This window comes from Rousettus aegyptiacus, unplaced genomic scaffold (genome assembly GCF_014176215.1).
Source record: "Rousettus aegyptiacus isolate mRouAeg1 unplaced genomic scaffold, mRouAeg1.p scaffold_m13_p_12, whole genome shotgun sequence".
Lineage (NCBI taxonomy): Eukaryota > Metazoa > Chordata > Mammalia > Chiroptera > Pteropodidae > Rousettus > Rousettus aegyptiacus.
In genome coordinates, this window is record NW_023416287.1 from 91,595,662 (window position 1) to 91,614,079 (window position 18,418).

Sequence of the window (18,418 nt, forward strand, 5' to 3'; positions counted from 1 at the left end):
ATGACCCCACGGGGCCGACCTGGGACCTCTGGCCTCCAGAACCAGCAGCCAGGAAGCTCTGTTTATTTTTAGCCACCCCGCCTTGTGGCCTTGTGCGTTAGCCCGAGAAACACACTCAGTAATAATCGTAGTTCACAGGCAGCTCGTGAGGATTCAGTGAGATTATGTAAGGAAAGGCTTATGAAGTATTAGATAGCTTCCCTTTCTTTCCTCTTCCCCAGGGACTGAGCACATAAGTGGATTTGAGGAGCAGGGCCTCTGACAGCCCTGCCATCACCTAAGAACTCAAGCATGAGAGCTCCCGGCTTTGATTAATCTGATTTAAAATGCTCACAGTCCACACAGCTGCGGCCTGCTTCTCCTGACATCCGGCCACCCAGGACGAGTTCGTGGTCTGAGCTGGTCCCTGGCGGCTTCCATCGGCCCACGTCCTGGCCAGGGTGGCACGGGAAGTTTGGTGATGAGTAGAGAAAAGCTACCAAGCTAAATGTCTGGATCTGGGATGGCAGAGGGACCTGCAGCCAGTCGCCTCCTGCCTCCAGTAATAGGTCTGTGAGAGACGCTGGCCAGATGATCCCCAAGTCTCCTCCCATCTCTGGCTTCCGAGGCAGTATGAGTCCAAGATTTGGGGACCCAGGAACCCCAAAGGCCAGCCGCAAGATGGTGGCACCTTACAAGTCACACAATTCTGACAAGAACAGCTCGAAACCATTTAAGAGTCGTCTGTGTTGTCCTCCGGGTTTTAAGACAAAAATGTCTAACTTATTTTAAAATGCAAACATATCCAAACATAAAAGGCACTAGTGAAAGCAAATGAATGTATCAGTGAGTAATTATAGTTTCTTATGATTGAGCAGTTTAACTTACAGCAGTGAAAGTCTCCCAGGAAGAAAGTGTCTCATGAACAAGAGTCATGAGCACGATGCACACAGTTAAGTGGCTGAAATTTAGGCAGAGGGCACGTCCCTTACAGATCCGACTGCCGAAGGGAAAGAGTTTTCGTGTTGAGTTTTTATTAAAAAGAATAAAAGAAAATAAAGAATACACCCAAATAAGTTGAAGCTTTAGATCCCTTTAAGCTCTGAAATTGTTTGGCCAAACGCGAGTGTCGCAGTGACTAGAAGTGCCTCAGGGGCACGCACGGCCGTGCCCTCGGAGCGCCCAGGCCCCTTCACACCGACACCTGCTCACCTTCTCATTGCTCCTCCAGTTTCGAGTCACACACAGCAGATACGCGTGTCTGTGTGCTGATCAGCAATAACTCAACGCAGCACCTAACAAATCTTGTGTAAAGAGGCTTTTTCACCTTAAGTGTTGGAAACCAGCTCTAGCAAATTTACGTGTAGACGAAATTCAAGAGGCCCTGGGACCCGAAACAGGCTTGAACAGCCCAGGGCTGGGCGGTCACAGACACACCTGGGCCTCAAGGACACCTGGGCCAGGCCTTGACACCGGCAGGAAGCGTCCCTGAAGGTCGGCCCTGCTCTCCCTGAGTGCGGCTGGCTTCCTCGGCTGCCTGAGAACAGCTGCACGGCCCCCTCCAGGCTCCTGCTGGGGCCTGGCCCCTCCTCGGCCCCACTGCAGAAGGGTCTAGGACGCCAGCACCCGGACAGACCACCAACTGTGCTCTTAGTAGGGGCCGGACAATTCCAGCAGAACCACGTGGTTGGCACCAGGAGTGGCGGGGGAGGGGACCCCAAAAGAGTGGCAGGCAACACCCGGACGCCCATCACCCCCTCCATGGCGCGGGTGGCTGGCGGAGCGGCACCCATCACTCCCCAAGGCCAGTCGCTTCCCAAGAAGCCGATTAGTGAGGCCACCGGTCTTAAGGACCAAAAACGCAGACCCCAGAGAAGCATGAAACCGACAGGGACTCGTACCACGAAGCCCGTCTGAAGCAGCTTTGCATCTTGTCAAGTTTCAACCAGACTGGACCAGTTTCACCTCCGCACCAAAACATGAGAAGCTCGTTTTTTGTTTGGTATCCGCATGATAAGTAAGCTCCCCTAGAAGGTTTTGTTTTGTTTTGTTTTGTTTTGTTTTGTTTTGTTTTGTTTTGTTTTGTTTTTTAAGACAACTTCCTGGGGTCAGAACAAACATAGCTCAGTCTTCTCTCCCTTTTCAATCAAGAATGCTGGATGCTGAGACCCGCTACCCAGAATCAGCATCCCCTCAACGGTTACCAAAGGCACATCCAGCATCGTCAGCTGTCACGACAAGTGCTGAGGACCCAGGGACCAGAGAGGCCAGGTCCTTCTTAGGGAGGCTCAGTCGCTGTGTGAGGTAGCCTCTCACAACCTCGGCTTCCTCATTGGAATAATCGAGATAATTAACACTCACCTTCCCTGCCGTAATGAGACATCTAGCCTACTTCCCACCACTCTTGAAAACATCCAAGCTTGGTTCAATTCGATTAACTTTTGTATGTTAAATATGTGATCGCTCTGATTTATTTTTGTTTTGGAAGTTCAATTATGGTAAATCTTGTTTACCTGCAGTTTTCCACAATCTTAAATTTGTAATAATTGTTATAAACTCAAATAATATTTTAAATGTGACTGACAGTTGGGACAGTTTATCTCGTTGAATTAGTTAATAGTTAACCAGCGATATCATGCCTCAGTTATTCTGAATAGAGGTTTAGAGTAATAATAGCGGGACCAGAACAATTAAGCCTTTGGAACAGAAGTGTTAAAAAAGGAGCGGTTTAAAATATTTTCAAGTTTTTTCATGTGAACAAGGTCACTCAGTATACCGAACTCTATGCGAGGTGCAACGGGGCAGATTTTGACCTTGTTGATATTGTATTTTTTTGGTCAAAACTTAGTAAGAAATGATTGGTCATGGTCTTCGTGTTTTAAGAGCACTTTTGAACTTCCCGGGAATTAAAAATCTGCACTAGTTAAGTCACCCGAGAGTAAGCGACTCATTTTCTGTCAGAGCCAGGAGATTAGTAGGAATTTTGTTGTTCATGGGCTAAGACTGAGCACCCAGGAACCGCTTCTAGAAAATTCTACTGTATCAAGAAAGATGGCGGTGATGGGGGATGGGAGTCGGAGGCAGTGGATAGTAGGGTTTCCTGCAGACGTTTAGACCCAGTACACCACCGGCAGGGACCAAGCTGTGGGACATTTAGTTTTTCTTTCCAAGGACCAAATGTTCTACGATCTTGAGTGCTGTCGACCAAAAATAAGCCAGTATGGAAGAATGAGAAATGGCGTTTTACCAGAAAAAAAACTATACTATTTGCGTGACATAGGAATATTACTTCTAAGCCCAGGACACATAATCGAAAGGGGGTGTACCATGTCATTCTAATGGTAGACACGAAAAAGCCCAGAAAAGGCGCGAGTGTTCGGTTCGGTAAATAGTGGATAGTGAGATTGGTCTTGTTCGTTTCGCTCAGTTCATCCCAGTGCTGGAAGCGAAGGCGGCATAGGAAAACAAATACCTACATTCGACGATAAAAATGCTGAGTATTCAACAATGACGTTACCTAGTTCCTTACAAGCATTCATCAGCAAGGCGACTGAACTGTATTATGCTGCATGCGTTCGGAATTAAAGATCTTTACAGGACACATAAGTAAAAGAATAGAATCATTGCCAAAATGTTTAATTTGAGCTAGTGCCTTCTGCGTAATTCACGTTACTTTTGAAAAGGCAATTGTGCATCAAAATAACCAGACATAGCTCTAACTGTGGGAAATGATGTTATTTTTAGATTTGAATGTCCAGTAATGGTCTTATTATTTCAATCTTGGTCAGTAATCCAGATTTAGAATACTTTCCACTCTCAAAATAGAGCATGTATTGCTGTGTGAACTACATCTCAACAGGGCTGTCAGAAAACTAAACAGGGCATTGACAATTGCAGATAAAGCAGACGCACCTTCAAGAAGTGTTCCCTAAACCATGGCTCATTATTTAGGTCTCATCGGTCGAAACATGCTAAAACTCCAGCACAGAATACGTACCTAGATAAACATCACCTTACTGCCAAAACCCTGGGAATAGCGGACATTTACTGAACGCTCATTGAACACCATGGAATGCTTCAAACCTTGTACACTGGGTGACTCACCGAATGCTCACGATGACTTTAAGGAGCAGATGCCATTCGTTCTCTATCTTACGAAAGAGGAGACCAAGACGCAGGAGCTCGTACAGATTGCCCAAGGTCAGCCAGCAGTCGAGGGACAGAGCCAGCATCTGAGCTCAGGCCGTGTGGCTGCAAGTGCGTGTGCCTGGTGCCAGTCTAGGTTAGGACAGCCCCGAGGGCCAGATATCACATGCCTGAGCTTGCTACTGCCCGATCGGAGCCCACCGGGAGGCCCCTCGGGGGACCTGTGACCACATTCCTACACACCTGCGCGTCCTTTCAAATGTCCACATACAGATGCCGTGGAAAGGTGCTGAACTGAGGTCAGAGTGAGGGGCCCTGGAAGAAAGTCACCGTGAGACACCGGCACTGGCCGGCAGGGACACCTCGCAGCGCCACCACCGCAGGCCCCTCCGGCCCTGGGGACTCCGCGGACTCCCTTCCCCCCAGGTCTGCAGCCGGACCGGGGACCCTGGAGGCAACGTGCTGCAAGGCAGGACGGCCCGACGGGCAGGTGGCCTGGTGCTGGACTGGCCCCTCCACAGGCTGAATCCTTACCGCCCACGCCAGACACTCCCCTGGGGCCCGGTGGATGGAGGCAGGGCCTGTCTCCTCCCCTTCCTGGACCCCAGAGAGCGAATTCAAGAAGCATCTCTGCACTCTCCTCCTCCCCAACAACCCGAGTGATCCACACAGTCCTGCTGCCCGGCGCTGTGGTGGGTGAAAGCTTTCCCTAGAGAGGTCACTCGCCTGGACCCCGAAAGATAGACCAATGTTTAGTGGGAAAGAGCCCTAACCAGCCCTGACCCTCCTTCAAAATTGTAACGTCAAACCGCATAAACCACCTGCTCCTTCCCGCTCCGCGCTGAATGCCCGGCTGCCCGGCCTGGCTGCTGCTTCCCCATTCCCATCCGACCCTCCTCGGGCGATGATTTATTAACAGTTTACCCAACTTCGATGCCCCCCCAGGTGGGCAAACATGGCAGCACCCCCCAAGCTTCCTGGTTGCTGAGGTCAGTAAGCGAAGTGTGAAACACCGCGCTCTGAGAAAGGTACGGTGAGCGGTGAACAAACTTCCACAGCCGGGGCTCCGGCACCTGCGCTGCGCCTGTCACCTTGTCCCCACACGGAAGCCACGTCATCGCCGCCGCCGCAGGCTGCGCCTGCCGCAAGGACCGGGGCAAGGCGGGCTCTCAGGCCGGCGGACGTGAACGAGGTGCACGTCATCTGCCACGTCTACGGAGTGTGTTTAAAACACACACCACACACACGCGCACATGCATGCACACACACCATACACACGCACGCACATGCACGCACATGCACACACGCACACGCACGCACATGCACACACGCACCACACACACATGCATGCACACACACCACGCACGCGCGCACACACCACACACGCACACGCCCTCTCTCCTCCTGGATAGACCCCGCACCTCTTGCTCTGAACTTTAATTTAGTACAAAGCCCTTTCACTTACATCCATAGTGATGCAGCTGTAAATATTTAACTTGCAAATACTCTTTGGCCATTAAAGTCTCCAGTATCTTCACCAAACAGAAAAAGATAAATTTCCAAGGACTATGGCCATTCTTATCAGTGACATTGATGTGAAATCTGTTCAGTGAAGAAATAATAATTTTTAAAAACACGTAGTTTGGGATGATTTTGGTTTGATCGAAGTCGGAATAAAACACAAGATGCCCTGCTTAATTTGAATTTCAGATAGACAACAGGGAACATTTTAGTAAAAGTCTCAAATATTGTATACTATACAAATATTGCCTGAGAAGTACTCGTACTAAAATAATTTATTCATTAATTACCTGCAGTTTCAATTAACTGGGAATGCTGTATTTTCACTTGCTGAATCTAAAAACTGTAGATTGTTTTTGTTTTGTCACAAAACATTCTTGACAGGTCAAAAGTACTACTAATAACCTTGAACACTAAATACTCGTATATGTAAGATTCATAAAGCACACACAAAAAACTTTTTTTGAGCTGAAAATATATTTTTACAAGCCAACAAGATGATACTTGCAAGTTAGACTTGGGAGATAATTCAACAAAAGTTTTCCAAGTCACTGTAGGTGAAAACCACCTAATTCTAATTGGGAAGCTACTTTAGCGTGGTTACAGAATCGGTGAATAATAAAATAGAATTTTTTTTATAAAGATTCTTGAAAGCGGATTTTGAGGAGAGCCAGATTTCCCTGATGAGGAAGCTGCAGACTTGGAAGAGGGCAGGGGACCGCGGGCATCCTCAAGGCCCCTTGACTCGCGGCCACACCGCGTCCTCGATAAAGAGATTGCAGCCTTCTCACAAGCGTGACAGTGTTCTCTCTCAAAAGAAACGAGAGATGAAAATCTAGCGCGTGAGCAGTTTTCCTACCAGGGTTGGTGGAGAGAGGGACGGAGGGAGCATCTGAAGTCCAGCCAGGAAACGCTGGTGTGAGGTCAAGGCCACGGGGCTTCCCCAGGGAAGGTGGCCGGGAGGGGACTGTCCTCGCACTGGCCACCAGATGGTGGGACAGCCCTGGACAAGTGGCTGTTGGGGCGTGGGGTTGGGGCAAGAACGGCCTTGCCCCAGGAATGGAAAATGGGATGGGATGAAATGTTCAGAGGCTAAATTCCCTCACCAGGAAGTTATCACGTCTCACGGCGCAGAGTCACGTCACGGAGCCTTTCCACCCTTTCAGAAACAGGCATCAAAGTTGGCCTTGACCGATAAAGAACGGTGGGTTTGAAAATCTAGCTAAAACAATTCGCTTTCTACATTCCTCTCAACTTGATTTTTCAAAAGATCGTGCTCTGTGTCCCAACCAATACATTTGGAATTTCAGTGTTATGGGGACAAGGTGAGCCTTGAATGGGTCTTGTCCGGCTTTCAATCTACTGGACTCGAGGTGAACTGGTTTATGGATGTCTCTGGCGCGAGGGTCTGAAGACCTGGGCCCTCCTCACACCTGGAATTAGCACCGTGGCCTCTACCTCCACTTCCTAACTATGGGAGAGAGCCATGAGACCGAGTGTCAGCCAAGGTCCGATCAGGAGAACAGAGGCCACGCGGAGTGCTGGAGAGAGGGAATTCAAAGCGAGGGGTTTTGCCAAGCAGGGGATAAACTCAGAAGCCACGCGGGGGTCCAGGAGGCCAGCCAGAGCCTGCAAGGAGACAGAGGGAAGGACGGGGGGAGAAGGAAGGGCGGTGGGTGGAACTAGAGGCCCAACTGGACTCCCCGCAGGCCTCAGGGGGAGGAGGGGAGTTAGGGCCACAGTGATACCTTCTGGGGCTGTCACAGCCGCCCACCCTGCTTGTCCCCTGCTTGTCCCCTGCTCTCCTGCCCAGTGCTTCCTGCTAACTGAACTTGGCCAGAGCAGCACAGCCAGTATGGAGCCTGCAAGAGTCACCCTCGAGTGATACAGAGCCAGACAGGGAACAGGTAAGGAACAGACCCAATAGGAAAAACTGCCACGGACCAGCCCCCTGGCGCCAGAATCCGCGCGGGCAGCACAGGCTGTGCTCGGAAGCTCGGCTCGGGTGCGCGCAGAGCTCAGCACTTGGGCGACGGCTTCGCACGGGCTCGTGAGACTCGTGTGTAGCTCTTCGGAATGTCGCAGGAACCATCGAACAAGCGGACGTCAGGCGCGGTGTCCGTGAACCCCAGCGCGACGCAGGGAGCTGAGCATGGACTCACTCTGGGTGGGGCTGGAGCAGGCAGGGGCCATCCCCACCCTTGCGTGCGCCCCGCCCGCCCCACAGGCCTCCGAGTTCATGGGTAGACTCAGAACGATACGAAGGTCAGCACAGGTCGCAGCACAGGTCGTAAAATGCCTCTTCTGTAACCTATGTGTATCATTTCAAGACAGATCGAGTATTTCAAAAGACGTCACATTAAACCCTAGCTACTCCCTGAGGCTGGAATGGTGGTGGCCAAACTTAGGAAGCTCAAGAGGTCTTAAGAGGAACCAACTGGTCCAATGAGCTGCCTCCATGCAACACACCAGCTAATTTCAGGGTAATGAATTCGCGAATATGACATTCTAAGGCAGAGGTGGTATTGCCATTCCTGATTATAAATTTACCACTTCTTCCCTTTCCTAGAGGACGCTTGTCAACCATGTTTTTCTTAAACTGGCTTTTGCACAACAAAATGTTGCTCATCACTGGTCCACTATTTTACGATCGAAGAAATTTCGACCCAAAGATGTGACATGACTTGTTGCCCAAGGTCACACAGTCGGTTTAAGGCGAAAGCCAAATTAATAACCTGCTTCTCCCGGCATCTAATCCAGGGCTCCGTTTCAACCAGCGGCACCTGCCAAGAAGGGCCGATGTGCTCCCCGCCCCGGGCAGCCCGGAGGCGACCGTGAGTGGAGCAACAGCACCCCCCTTCCACGCCGTCCCCGGGGGGCGGTCAGTCCTGCCAATCACTGCACCGGTCCAGCCTGTGTCACAAGACGTCTTGAAATAGCGATTAAAATTGCAACACACTGGACTTCAGATGAAAATGGCGTTTGAGAGAAGGCCAGACTTTGGATCCCTTTAGCTCTCATTTCGGGGAAAAGGCATGCGACGTTCGGGTTCTACACGTCGGGCATGTGGATCTTCCGTCCGCCTCTCTGTGCGGGCTCCCCCGGGACATGGGCACGCCACTGTCAACGCGCACACCCCACGCCGTCGCCTTGCGCCCTGCACGGCCCCCACCTGTGCCAGGTGCCGGTAGCTCTGTCTCTCCAGTGACCAACGGTCCCAACACACGGCAGCGCCTGAAACATGTTTGCTTCGTAAATGAAAGCATGAGTGAGTGAAAAATAATGACCAATTACCACTTTGTAGAGATTGACAGTTTCTCTAGCTTTAAAGATGGTGTGTCATGTGACGGACACACTTTGCTGATATTACCCATCGAATAGGCAATATCTGTTCATCAGTAACAAATTGGATCAACAGTCCTTAATGCAGAATTATAATAAATGAAGAGCTGACAAGTATAATTCCTAAAATATCTGTTGGAAGAATCTTTATAGATGGATTATATAATTAAGTGTACTATTATACATTAGCACTATATAAAGTGCTAATACGAACACTTGTTTTTAATGCAGAAATTTTCTTAAGTGGGTTAATATACCCTTCGATATCTTGTTTTCAGTTTAAGATTTTATTAAGAGTTGCTTATTGAGAATATTATTTCCAAGTGGGAAAATGAAAAGATGAACCCTGTGAGCATCAGCACTCACATGACCTGACGGAGCCCAAGTCCATGAGCTGAGCGGCTGCTAGAGAAGCCACAGACCGGGGTCTTCCGCAGTCGACCCTGGGGCAAGGCTCCGAGTGTGAACAGTTATGCGGGAGGTGACCTGGAGTGGGGAAAAGAGGCCGGGAAAGGAGGAGGGGCCGTGAAGTCTGTGATCGTGAGGCGGGGACATGGTCGCGGGCGGCTGGGGCTCAGCGGGAGCCGGGGACTGCAGAGCGTGCCTCGGCACAGTCCCCAGAGAGGGAGGAAGCCACTCACGCCTGCTCCTAGGACGCCTCCGCCCCACCCACTAGCGAGCCAGCCATGGTCCCCGGGCAGAGCAGGACAAGGCCTCCAGGCAGAGACGCAAGGAGCCAGCAGCTCCAACCAGAACTGACCCAAAGTGACTTCCTGCATTTGCTGGGAGGACGCCTCTGTGTCTGCTCTGCCCCAGGCAGACCTGGGCACCCCGGAGCACCTACAGAAACTCAGGTCCATGGAGCCTTCCTGACAGGCGAATGTTAGCTGCAGAAACTCCAGCCAACAGTTAGCCAAGCCAAGAGGGCCAGCGCCTCCGGCACCCGCACTGGCCAGCCAGACGCACAGGGAGGAGCCAGAGAGCAAACTCGCTGGGCGGGCGGCGTCGCAAGGGAGAAACGGGGACACAGTCGTCCCTGGAGGTGACTCTGGTCCGGCTGGTCTCCAGGTCCAGCTCCACCCGAGCCGCCAGACACTCTCCTACCTTTGCTTCACGACATCCTGGCTCATCGCCTGTGCTCAGAAATCAGCATGGTTCGAAATCTGCAGCCACAGGAAGTGTTGAGGTTTTCTGAAGGCGACCAGAAAGCCCCCTCTGCGGCCGGCGTGAGAAGCAAAGCCAACCGCAGAGGTGGGCACCAGCCGCGAGGGGCTGTCGCTGTCAGGTTGTCGTCAGTCATGAAAACTCAAAGCTGGGCTTTGGGCAAAATGTTTAAGACTGCGTGCATTCCAAGGCCGCTCCTTCCCACTCGAGGCTGGCAATCCGATCCCAGCTAACCGGTGGTAACCGTAGGGGAGGAGCCGCCTGACACACACCTCTGTGCAGCAGGCGCACTGGGTAGGACGGCCTCGATGCTGCCTCTTGGCAAAGCTCTGCTCCCAGCTCGGTGCTGAGCCACCTGCATGGGACTGCCAAGCAGGTAAGAGAGGGTTTCCACTGGGAAGGGACAGCAAAGCCTGAGGAAGTGCCCGGCGCCGGCGCCTGAACCGCCCAGGAAGGGGCCCGCGACGCAGAGGGGCGGGTTCCGCGCTGGGCCCCCCTTGCTCGTGCCTGGCGCCTATGTTCTGCCACGGCCGAGCGTCGTTTCCCCTTCCGCACTTCCCACCTGCCCTGCCCTCGGCTCACCTGGCTTGCCCAGGCACGCCCCCAGCAGAGGGGGGGACGCGGTCCAGCTGCGGGAAATACCCGCCCGCCCCGGCCCAGTACAACCCCCGATGCCTCCTTGCGCCCGAGGCCACCAGCACGTCAGGGGCCTCGCTCTCGCTCGTCCTCTGTCCTCAGACTTTTCCGAAAAAGTTGACTGGGACACGGGTCAACCTCGCAACAGCCCCAAAGCGTCTCACTCCGAACGCTTTGGGCTTGCAACACAGATTTCATAACCCATTAGTTATGCGATTATTGCGTGCTTTGTTATACTGCAGACTCATGGCTATTGGATAAGAAGTTTTCAGGTTGCCATTCCAGCTTGCGTGGTTGCAGAGAAGGTTTTCCAAAAGCGCTTTCTAGCACATTTTCTCGAAAAAGATTCCAGGCAATTACGTCCAGCCAGCAACAGGTGAGGTGTTTACATCATAGGAAATTATAATACCATTTTGAGGGCGTTATGCAGAAAATTACAATGTGAATCTCGTGTATAATCTAAGGGTTTGGCTGTTATTAGAACCAACTCTCAAAAGCAGGCGCACCTGGCACTCAAAGCATCGTCTTCCTTTTCTCCTGCCCACATGTCACCCTAGGGGCCTCGGGCAGGTGAGGCGCGGCGTCGGCCATGCAGCCTGCAGCCTCCACGGGGAAGCGGCTGCAGCGAGAACGTTTTTCTCACCTGCACAGCAAACGTTACCACGCCCCACATCCCGAGGCCCCGAACCCCCAAACTCAAGGCGCATGCCCCGGAAGCCGGAAGCCGACGCCCACTGCCAAAATCCTGATACGCGACCCTGGCCGCGCGCCCGCAGGAGGAGGACGACCCGAGACGACCCCAGACGACCCGAGCTCCGGCCCGGCGCGCGGCGGCTGCTTCGCGGGCCCGTGCCAGCCGGCGGGCCGCCCCCGCGGGTCCGAGCTCGGCGCGGAGCGCGGGAACTTTCGGGGGGGGGGGGGCAGAGTTTAGAAACAGAGGCCAGTGAGGGCGACAGAAAGGCGACCACGTGTCGCGGACACGCGGCGTCCCGTCGAAGCCCCCGCCTGACGGACATGCGGGGTCCGCGCTCCGAAGCCGAGCCGCAGCGCGCGGTCCCGCGAGAGTCGCCTGGGGCGGGGGAAGCACCGGAGCGGGGCGCCACCCTCGGGGGCCGGGGCGAGCCCGGCTGCGCCTCCTTCGCGCGCCCCCCCTGGGGCCGCCCCCACCCCGGCATGGCGGGCGGCTGCGGGGGGACTGTGGGGGGGGGCGGTGGGGGGCGGGCGCGGGTGGGGGGAGCAGGGGGGCGGGGGGCCTGCTCTCCCGGGCCTGCTCTCCCACCCGCCCACGAACTCCCCCCGGGGACGGATGAGGAAACAAACAGCCTGTGCACGGAACCGGATGATTTCTCTTCCCTGGACGAGCAAATGCCCCAGGAGACCCCTGATGACACGGGGCGGGCTCAGCCCGCAGCCGCAGCCCCGGTTTGCTCTGCGCCCCCGGGCGACGTGAGCAGGAGGACTGGGCACTCGCGACCGGCGAGCTCCACCCTGGGACCCTCCTCCAGCCCGCAACACCGCACGGTCTGACTTCGTCGCCCCGCCGAAATCCCTCTGGCGAGTCCCGAATAGTCGCTTAAAGGAAAAATCGCACGCAGCTGCGTGGATCGTGAGGTCCCCTTTCTCAACGCGTCTGTGGAAAGGCGGTCGTTGGCCATGACCACGGTGACCATGGAAGAGCATCCTCGGCAGAGACGGCCAACTCTCCGCCCCCCAGCTCCCTGTGCACGCCGACCTTCTCCCCGCAAAGGGGTCCCCCAGCGTTAACCCGCTCCCACTGCTGACCTGGGCCCCACTTCCGCAGGGCCGGGAGTCACCAGGAAGAGCCTTCCTCTGGGCCCCTCTCATCCAGAGACCCGGCGGCTCCCTGACACGCGTTGAGGAGAGAATGCACGTGACCCCAACTCGGACTGTGAACGGAGACCCCCAAGCTGAGCGGGGGATGGGCGAGAACGAGCCGGCAGGCTGGACCCGACAGTACAAATCATCCCGGGGGACCTGTCACCCCATCTCTGCCCAACCCAGTCACCGGACTACACGCCTCTCTCGCGTCCTCCGAAATACGTCAGGATCGCCCCCTCGGGTGCCCGCACGCCCCTGCGCAAACGCGTGGGTGTTCAACACGTGTTTGTTCCCAGCCTGTTGGTTTTACCTTTACCTGTCATTGCATTTGCACTATTTAATTGAATATTACATAACTTGAAAAAAATACATCGTGCAAAAGGTTGAGATGTCCCCGGAACGATGGTAAAGGACTGGCTGGATGCCTCCGAAAGCTCAGATAAAGGGGTGGTCAGAAGGACCGCTTAGGGGTGGACGAGACAGCCATACGAGACCAGGCGGAAAGTTCTGAAACCCTAGGGATGCTAGAAGCTTCTCCAGGTTCACATTCCACCTCGAAGCAAGAGAAAGGCATTTTAAATGACGCCTTGTTGACTTACAAAGAAAGGCTCTTGACGAATGAACATTGAATGAACAAAATAAGTTTAAAGAAAATGATGATTTTTCTGTCTCACCTACTTTAAGTAATCAACCATTCAACCATACTGTTAAGAGGGCTTCTAGTACCTTCTGAAAACAGGGAGAGAGGCGAGAGCCCACCTGAAGTCTCAAGGGTAAGGGAAGCCCCATAAGCATCAAGCCTTGCGGAACCCATTTTCAAGATGACGTGGTGCACCAGCCCCGCCCCCCCCCCCGCCCCAGCGGGGGAGGGACGTGGGGGAGGGGCGTGGGGGAGGGCCGCGGGGAGAGCTGGGGGAGGGGAGGGGCGAAAGGGTGTGGGGTCCGGTCTGAACCTGAAACGCACGGGGAAGCAGCCCAGAAAGGAGGTGACACTCCGTAGTGATGAGTCCGAAAAGTAACTCTACTCTGTGACTTCCCTAAAAGCACAATTTTCTCTAATGGATGAAAACGTCAACCAAAAACGCTGCTCTAAATCATATCTGCTGGGAATTGGGTGAGTTTCTCAGTGTCTAGTGGTAAACAAGCAACCCAGCTCACACAGAGAGGAAAAGGGGAAATGCTTTCTCTAGTTTTGGCCAGGTCTCCGTGGCTAGCCTTGAAAGCTGAAATGATCACCATTTTCCCAGGAGAAAAAAAAGTGTCACTTGCCGCCCGACCCCACCCCAATCAACGCGTGTAAGTTACAACACAGGCTTGTGGGGGCTGGGCTGGCTGCCGAGTGAGCTTCACCGGCAGGGAGGGGGTTCAGGCTCAGACCTGAGCAGTGCGGTGGAGATAAAGAGTAACTCAGCAGAAATCCATCAAACTCGGGTCCAAGAGCACAGAACTGCCCTGGCCTTCGGGCACGGGGCCGCCCTGCCCTTCCATCTGTGTGCTCCTGATAACCTCTGCCCGCCCTCACCCCGGCTCTTGGACAGGCTCCCACAGGGCCTCGCAGCCAACAGGGCCAGAGTGACGATCAAGGCTTCGTCAGCGAGGATCTCGCTCGGCCTCCAGCCGGGCCGAGAAACCACAGGAGTCCCCGCAGACCTGGGCTCCAGTGTATGAAACGCACGTCGGCCTCCTGGCTGCAGCTCTTGAAACTCCATCCGAAAGGCCCGAGGAGATGCTCGCTGCGTGCCCTCAGCACGGCCTCGGACTTCGTGCCTCGAGCGAGGTCAAAGCCGAATCTTAGTGAAAACCACCTGATAATGATGTTGCTGATGAGAGATTAGAAAGAGAGATGGGAGGTGGGAGACCAAACGAGGGCCTTTGGGCACGTTTCAGTCTAGTTACTCAGTCAACAAACACCTGCTATGTCACACGGATTAAAAAACGCTCCAAGAATATGGTTATTTCCGGAGTACCCTCAGGGCTCCAAGAATATTAAAACAAATCAAATGTTCTTATCTAAAAATGACAGCACGCCGTTTTAATGAATAGCCTCTTGAGTGACCTGGCCTGGAGGTGGCATTTCTGCCATCGCACATTTTGCACTGGACTTCTGGAGGACCTAAGCTGTCGACAGAGCAACTTGCTTCGCTTCTTTCTTCTTTAGAGGGACTGGGGTACACCACGGCCCCGTCCCTCGGGATGTGGCTGTTTCTAGCCCAGCCCTTGAGCCAAGTTCAGCCTGGCCCCGGAGACTCCACCACCACCAGATCCCAGGAGCCCGGCTGCCCACTGCCCTCAGCACGGCTGCCCGTGACGTCAGCGCACCCGCGTCCAAGCCTCACGCGGGCTGCTGTTCACACTGACTGCCATGACGTATCGCATCCTTTGTCGTCAGCCTCGGCAGGAAGGAGGAGCGACCGGGAAGACCCCCTAGCCTGCGAGGAGAGCGGAGAGAAGCAAGAAAAGAAGTGATACCCCTCTCTCCACCTTTTAGGACTTTCCCCGACAGGTGCATCGATCAGCCAACGGCCTGCCTGCGGCTGGCTTTCTGTTTTGATGGAAACACTCACCTTGGACCATCAAAAACAAATAAGACTGCGATTCATGTTTTAGAATTTACATAACGATGTTGCAATCTCTCAAGTCCTCAGAACATTTGTTGATCGGTTGCCAAGCTCGGCTCCTGACAGGGCCCTCCTCACCCATCACTACAGGACACCATGTACGCTTCGCCCTTGCTTCTGAGATTGGCATGCGGGCTCCGGGCACAAAACACCTCCCTGGCCTGTCGCCCCGCCCACAGTCTGTTCTGGCCTCTGAGCAGCGGACACGGCACATACGGAAGTCCAGCTACCCGTGGAGGCCATGTGTCCAGACTTCCCTGCCCACTGCCCCAGGAACACAGAGGTGGCCCCTGACTACTTCCCTGCCCACTGCCCCAGGAACACAGAGGTGGCCCCTGACTGCTCTCCCGAGCAGCCCAGCTCCCCGCCCTGATAGGGGCCAAACCCTGCGGCGCCTCCGGATAAGGTGGCGGGGCAGGGACACATGCAGGCAGAGGGGAGCTGGGAGACGGGGCGGCCCCGCCTCGCAGACCGGTGCCTGGACACGGCGCGGCTTAGCTGTAAAGACTGCAAACGCCGTTCCTTTTGGCCACACGTCACCCCGAAAAGCTCATCCTGATTTAAAGCAGCCTCGTCTCTACCAGAGCCAGGTGGGGACGCGCACCCCACGTGTGGGCCAGGCGGACAGAGGAGGGCGCGCATGCTGGTCGTTCTGTCGCAGTCCCTGAGGGCCGCGGCCCCTCACCGCTGTGGGGCAGGGGCGGCCATGAATGAGGGAGCGCACACTGTGGGTCTGCATGTTTTAAGGACATATATCCGCTAACGAGTCTGCCGAATAGAATGTGTCATCCTCCTATCTCAACAAATGGCCTGAAAGGCCAGGTGTGAATTTCGGACTTCTCGATTCCTCGAAGTCCTGCGGCAGAAGTGGATACGGGGAGAGCCGGCCCCAGGCCCGCCTGCCCTGCATGGTGCTGGCTCCACCCTGCGCTGCCGAGGAGCCCGCGTGCACGTGGACACCGCCCGCGGCCTCAGCCTGCTCGCCTCGGCTGTCTACGTCCCTGAAGACCACGGGCTGGTCCACTGTGCGGGCTGCTCGCAGGCAGGGTGCCTGGGCTGGCTTGGAAGGCAGGACCCAGGCTCCTCGGCGCCCAGCTCCTCGGCCACGCCTGGCTGTCACTGAGACACAGGTCAGAAGAGGCAGGCACTAAGCCTGGTGACCAGGGGACGCCTCTCAACCAAAGGACACCTCACAGAACCAAAGAGTCCAGCCAGATTCTGAAAGAAGTTTTCACGCCCTGGGGCAATGCGCCATGTTAAACTACAGGAGGAGAGATAAATGCCTTTTTTTTTTTCTGAAAAGAAGCGCAGTTGTGAGTTAAAAGGGGAGTTGAGGAGGGCCCGCACGGCCCCGGGCCCACTGTCCTTCAGGCTGACTTTAGGAAAGAACGTGCTAGAGTTAAGCTCCCCAAAAGGATATGCAGTCTCGACCTTCAGCACCTTGGAACGTGGCCGCATTTGGAGACACATCGCTGAACACGCCATTACCTAGGATGAGGTCACACTGGAGCGGACCCCTAACCCAGGACGACTGGTGTCCACAGGGAGAAAACCGTGATGTGACAACAGAGGCGGAGGACGGAGTGACGCAGCTGCACGCCGAGGGACTCCAGGGGCCGACAGGCACCCCCGGAAGAGGCGGCAAGGGAGGAGCCCATCCAGGGCCTCAGAGGGAGTGCGGCCCTGTGCACACCTTGAGTTTGGACTCCTGGCTCCGGAACTGTGACATAAAACTGTCCGTCTGAAGCCACTCACTCTGGTGCTTTGTTCCGGTGGTACCAGAACTCCGAGTCGGAACCGAGGGTGCGGAAGTCGATTCCACCCGCTGACGGCAGCCAAGTCCACAGACCGCGTCCGAAGTCCACCCGCCTTGAGAGAGTCGGCTGGCGGGCCCCCCGCCAGGCGTTGCCTAGCCACCGAGGGAAGGCAGCTGGTCACTGCCCCCAGGACAGCCGCTACCACGGACGCATGCAGGGAGGGGATGTGGCCACCTGCTGCATCCGCTCAGGCAAAGGACTTGGTCCCAGGAACACGGTGGCTCACGCTTCTGGCCGACTCTCCGAAATGACGGCTTCGGCTTTGTGCAGTCTTTAACCTCTCCTAATGGAAAGCAGTAGCATCAAACCTTTCCTTTGGATTCTGGCCGCACAAAATCAGTTCAAGATAGGCCATGAACCATGCCTTTCTCCTTTATACCACACTGTTCCCCAGCAAATGAAGAAAAATTGACAAAGCAGCAAAGTACGGAATCAGCGATAAAAGTGTCAAAGCACAGCTGTTTATGGTTCTTAAAATCAAACAGACGTAATCAGCCCAAGCCTTAAAAAACAGTTACAAATCAACCCTTTCAATTGTCAGTAGGATAGGATAGGATACATCCACTTCATTTCAAAGCCGATTTAGGAGCAACGTTTTGAAAGGCACTAAAATGGCAAGCTTTAGCACTGAAGATCACCACCCTAAAAATGGAAGCCCTTACGCAGGACCCCTAATAAGTATTATAATTAATTGTGAAATACGAACTGCCTTAGCAACTCCAGGTTACAGCTCTTCGCTCTTCGGTCTTGGACGCGTCACTCTAGCTGCAGGCCCAGAGCAGCGAGGGAAGGGGGAGCAGCGAGGTGGACGGGCAGTCGAGGGCGCAGGAAGTCCTGCCGTCACCCGGCTCCCTCAGACAGGCCGTCCCTGCCTGCGGGCCTGGTGGGACCTGGCAGCGGGGACCCCTCCTCTGGGACTGCAGTGTGCACGGACCCGGTTTGTGGCTGCCCCGTTATACCGCCCGAGTGACTCAGGCACACGCTTCATCCGCGATGGCATGGGAGCTCCGGGCACAGGACCTGCCCTCGCAGGTCAGTGACGTGTGTGCAAACCCACCGCGGTTCTTATGACCAAAGGAAATGGGGAGCCACGCAGTCCGTGGCCGGAGGTGGGGGACCCCTCGTGCAGGCAGGGGTCCTGCCCCTTGAAGAGTGAGCTTCCTTGTGGGAGGTCCATGGCGTGGCCTGTCGGTGCCGTCATTTCTGTGGTCACAGCACTGGGCCTTCGCCCCTGTCACTCACGGCTCCCTGACTACGTATCAACGTGACTCACGGAAATTACTAGAGACGGTCGGTGTCTGGGACCCAGTGAGTGCTCCAAAATGTTCATTCACGTGACAGCAATATTACGTATAA

General features: G+C 54.7%; 1 protein-coding gene across 1 annotated transcript in view; it reads right to left on the reverse strand.

The window, feature by feature from the left end:
- The window catches only part of FBXO15 (F-box protein 15), a 73,365-nt gene extending 62,687 nt beyond the window's left edge, over positions 1–10,678 (reverse strand). Inside the window, exon 1 of the mRNA XM_016148389.2 lies at positions 10,093–10,678. Coding sequence (XP_016003875.2) covers positions 10,093–10,118 — 26 coding nt within the window. The 5' untranslated portion in view covers positions 10,119–10,678. The remainder of the gene's footprint in view (positions 1–10,092) is intronic.
- Between the last annotated feature and the right edge of the window lie 7,740 nt (positions 10,679–18,418).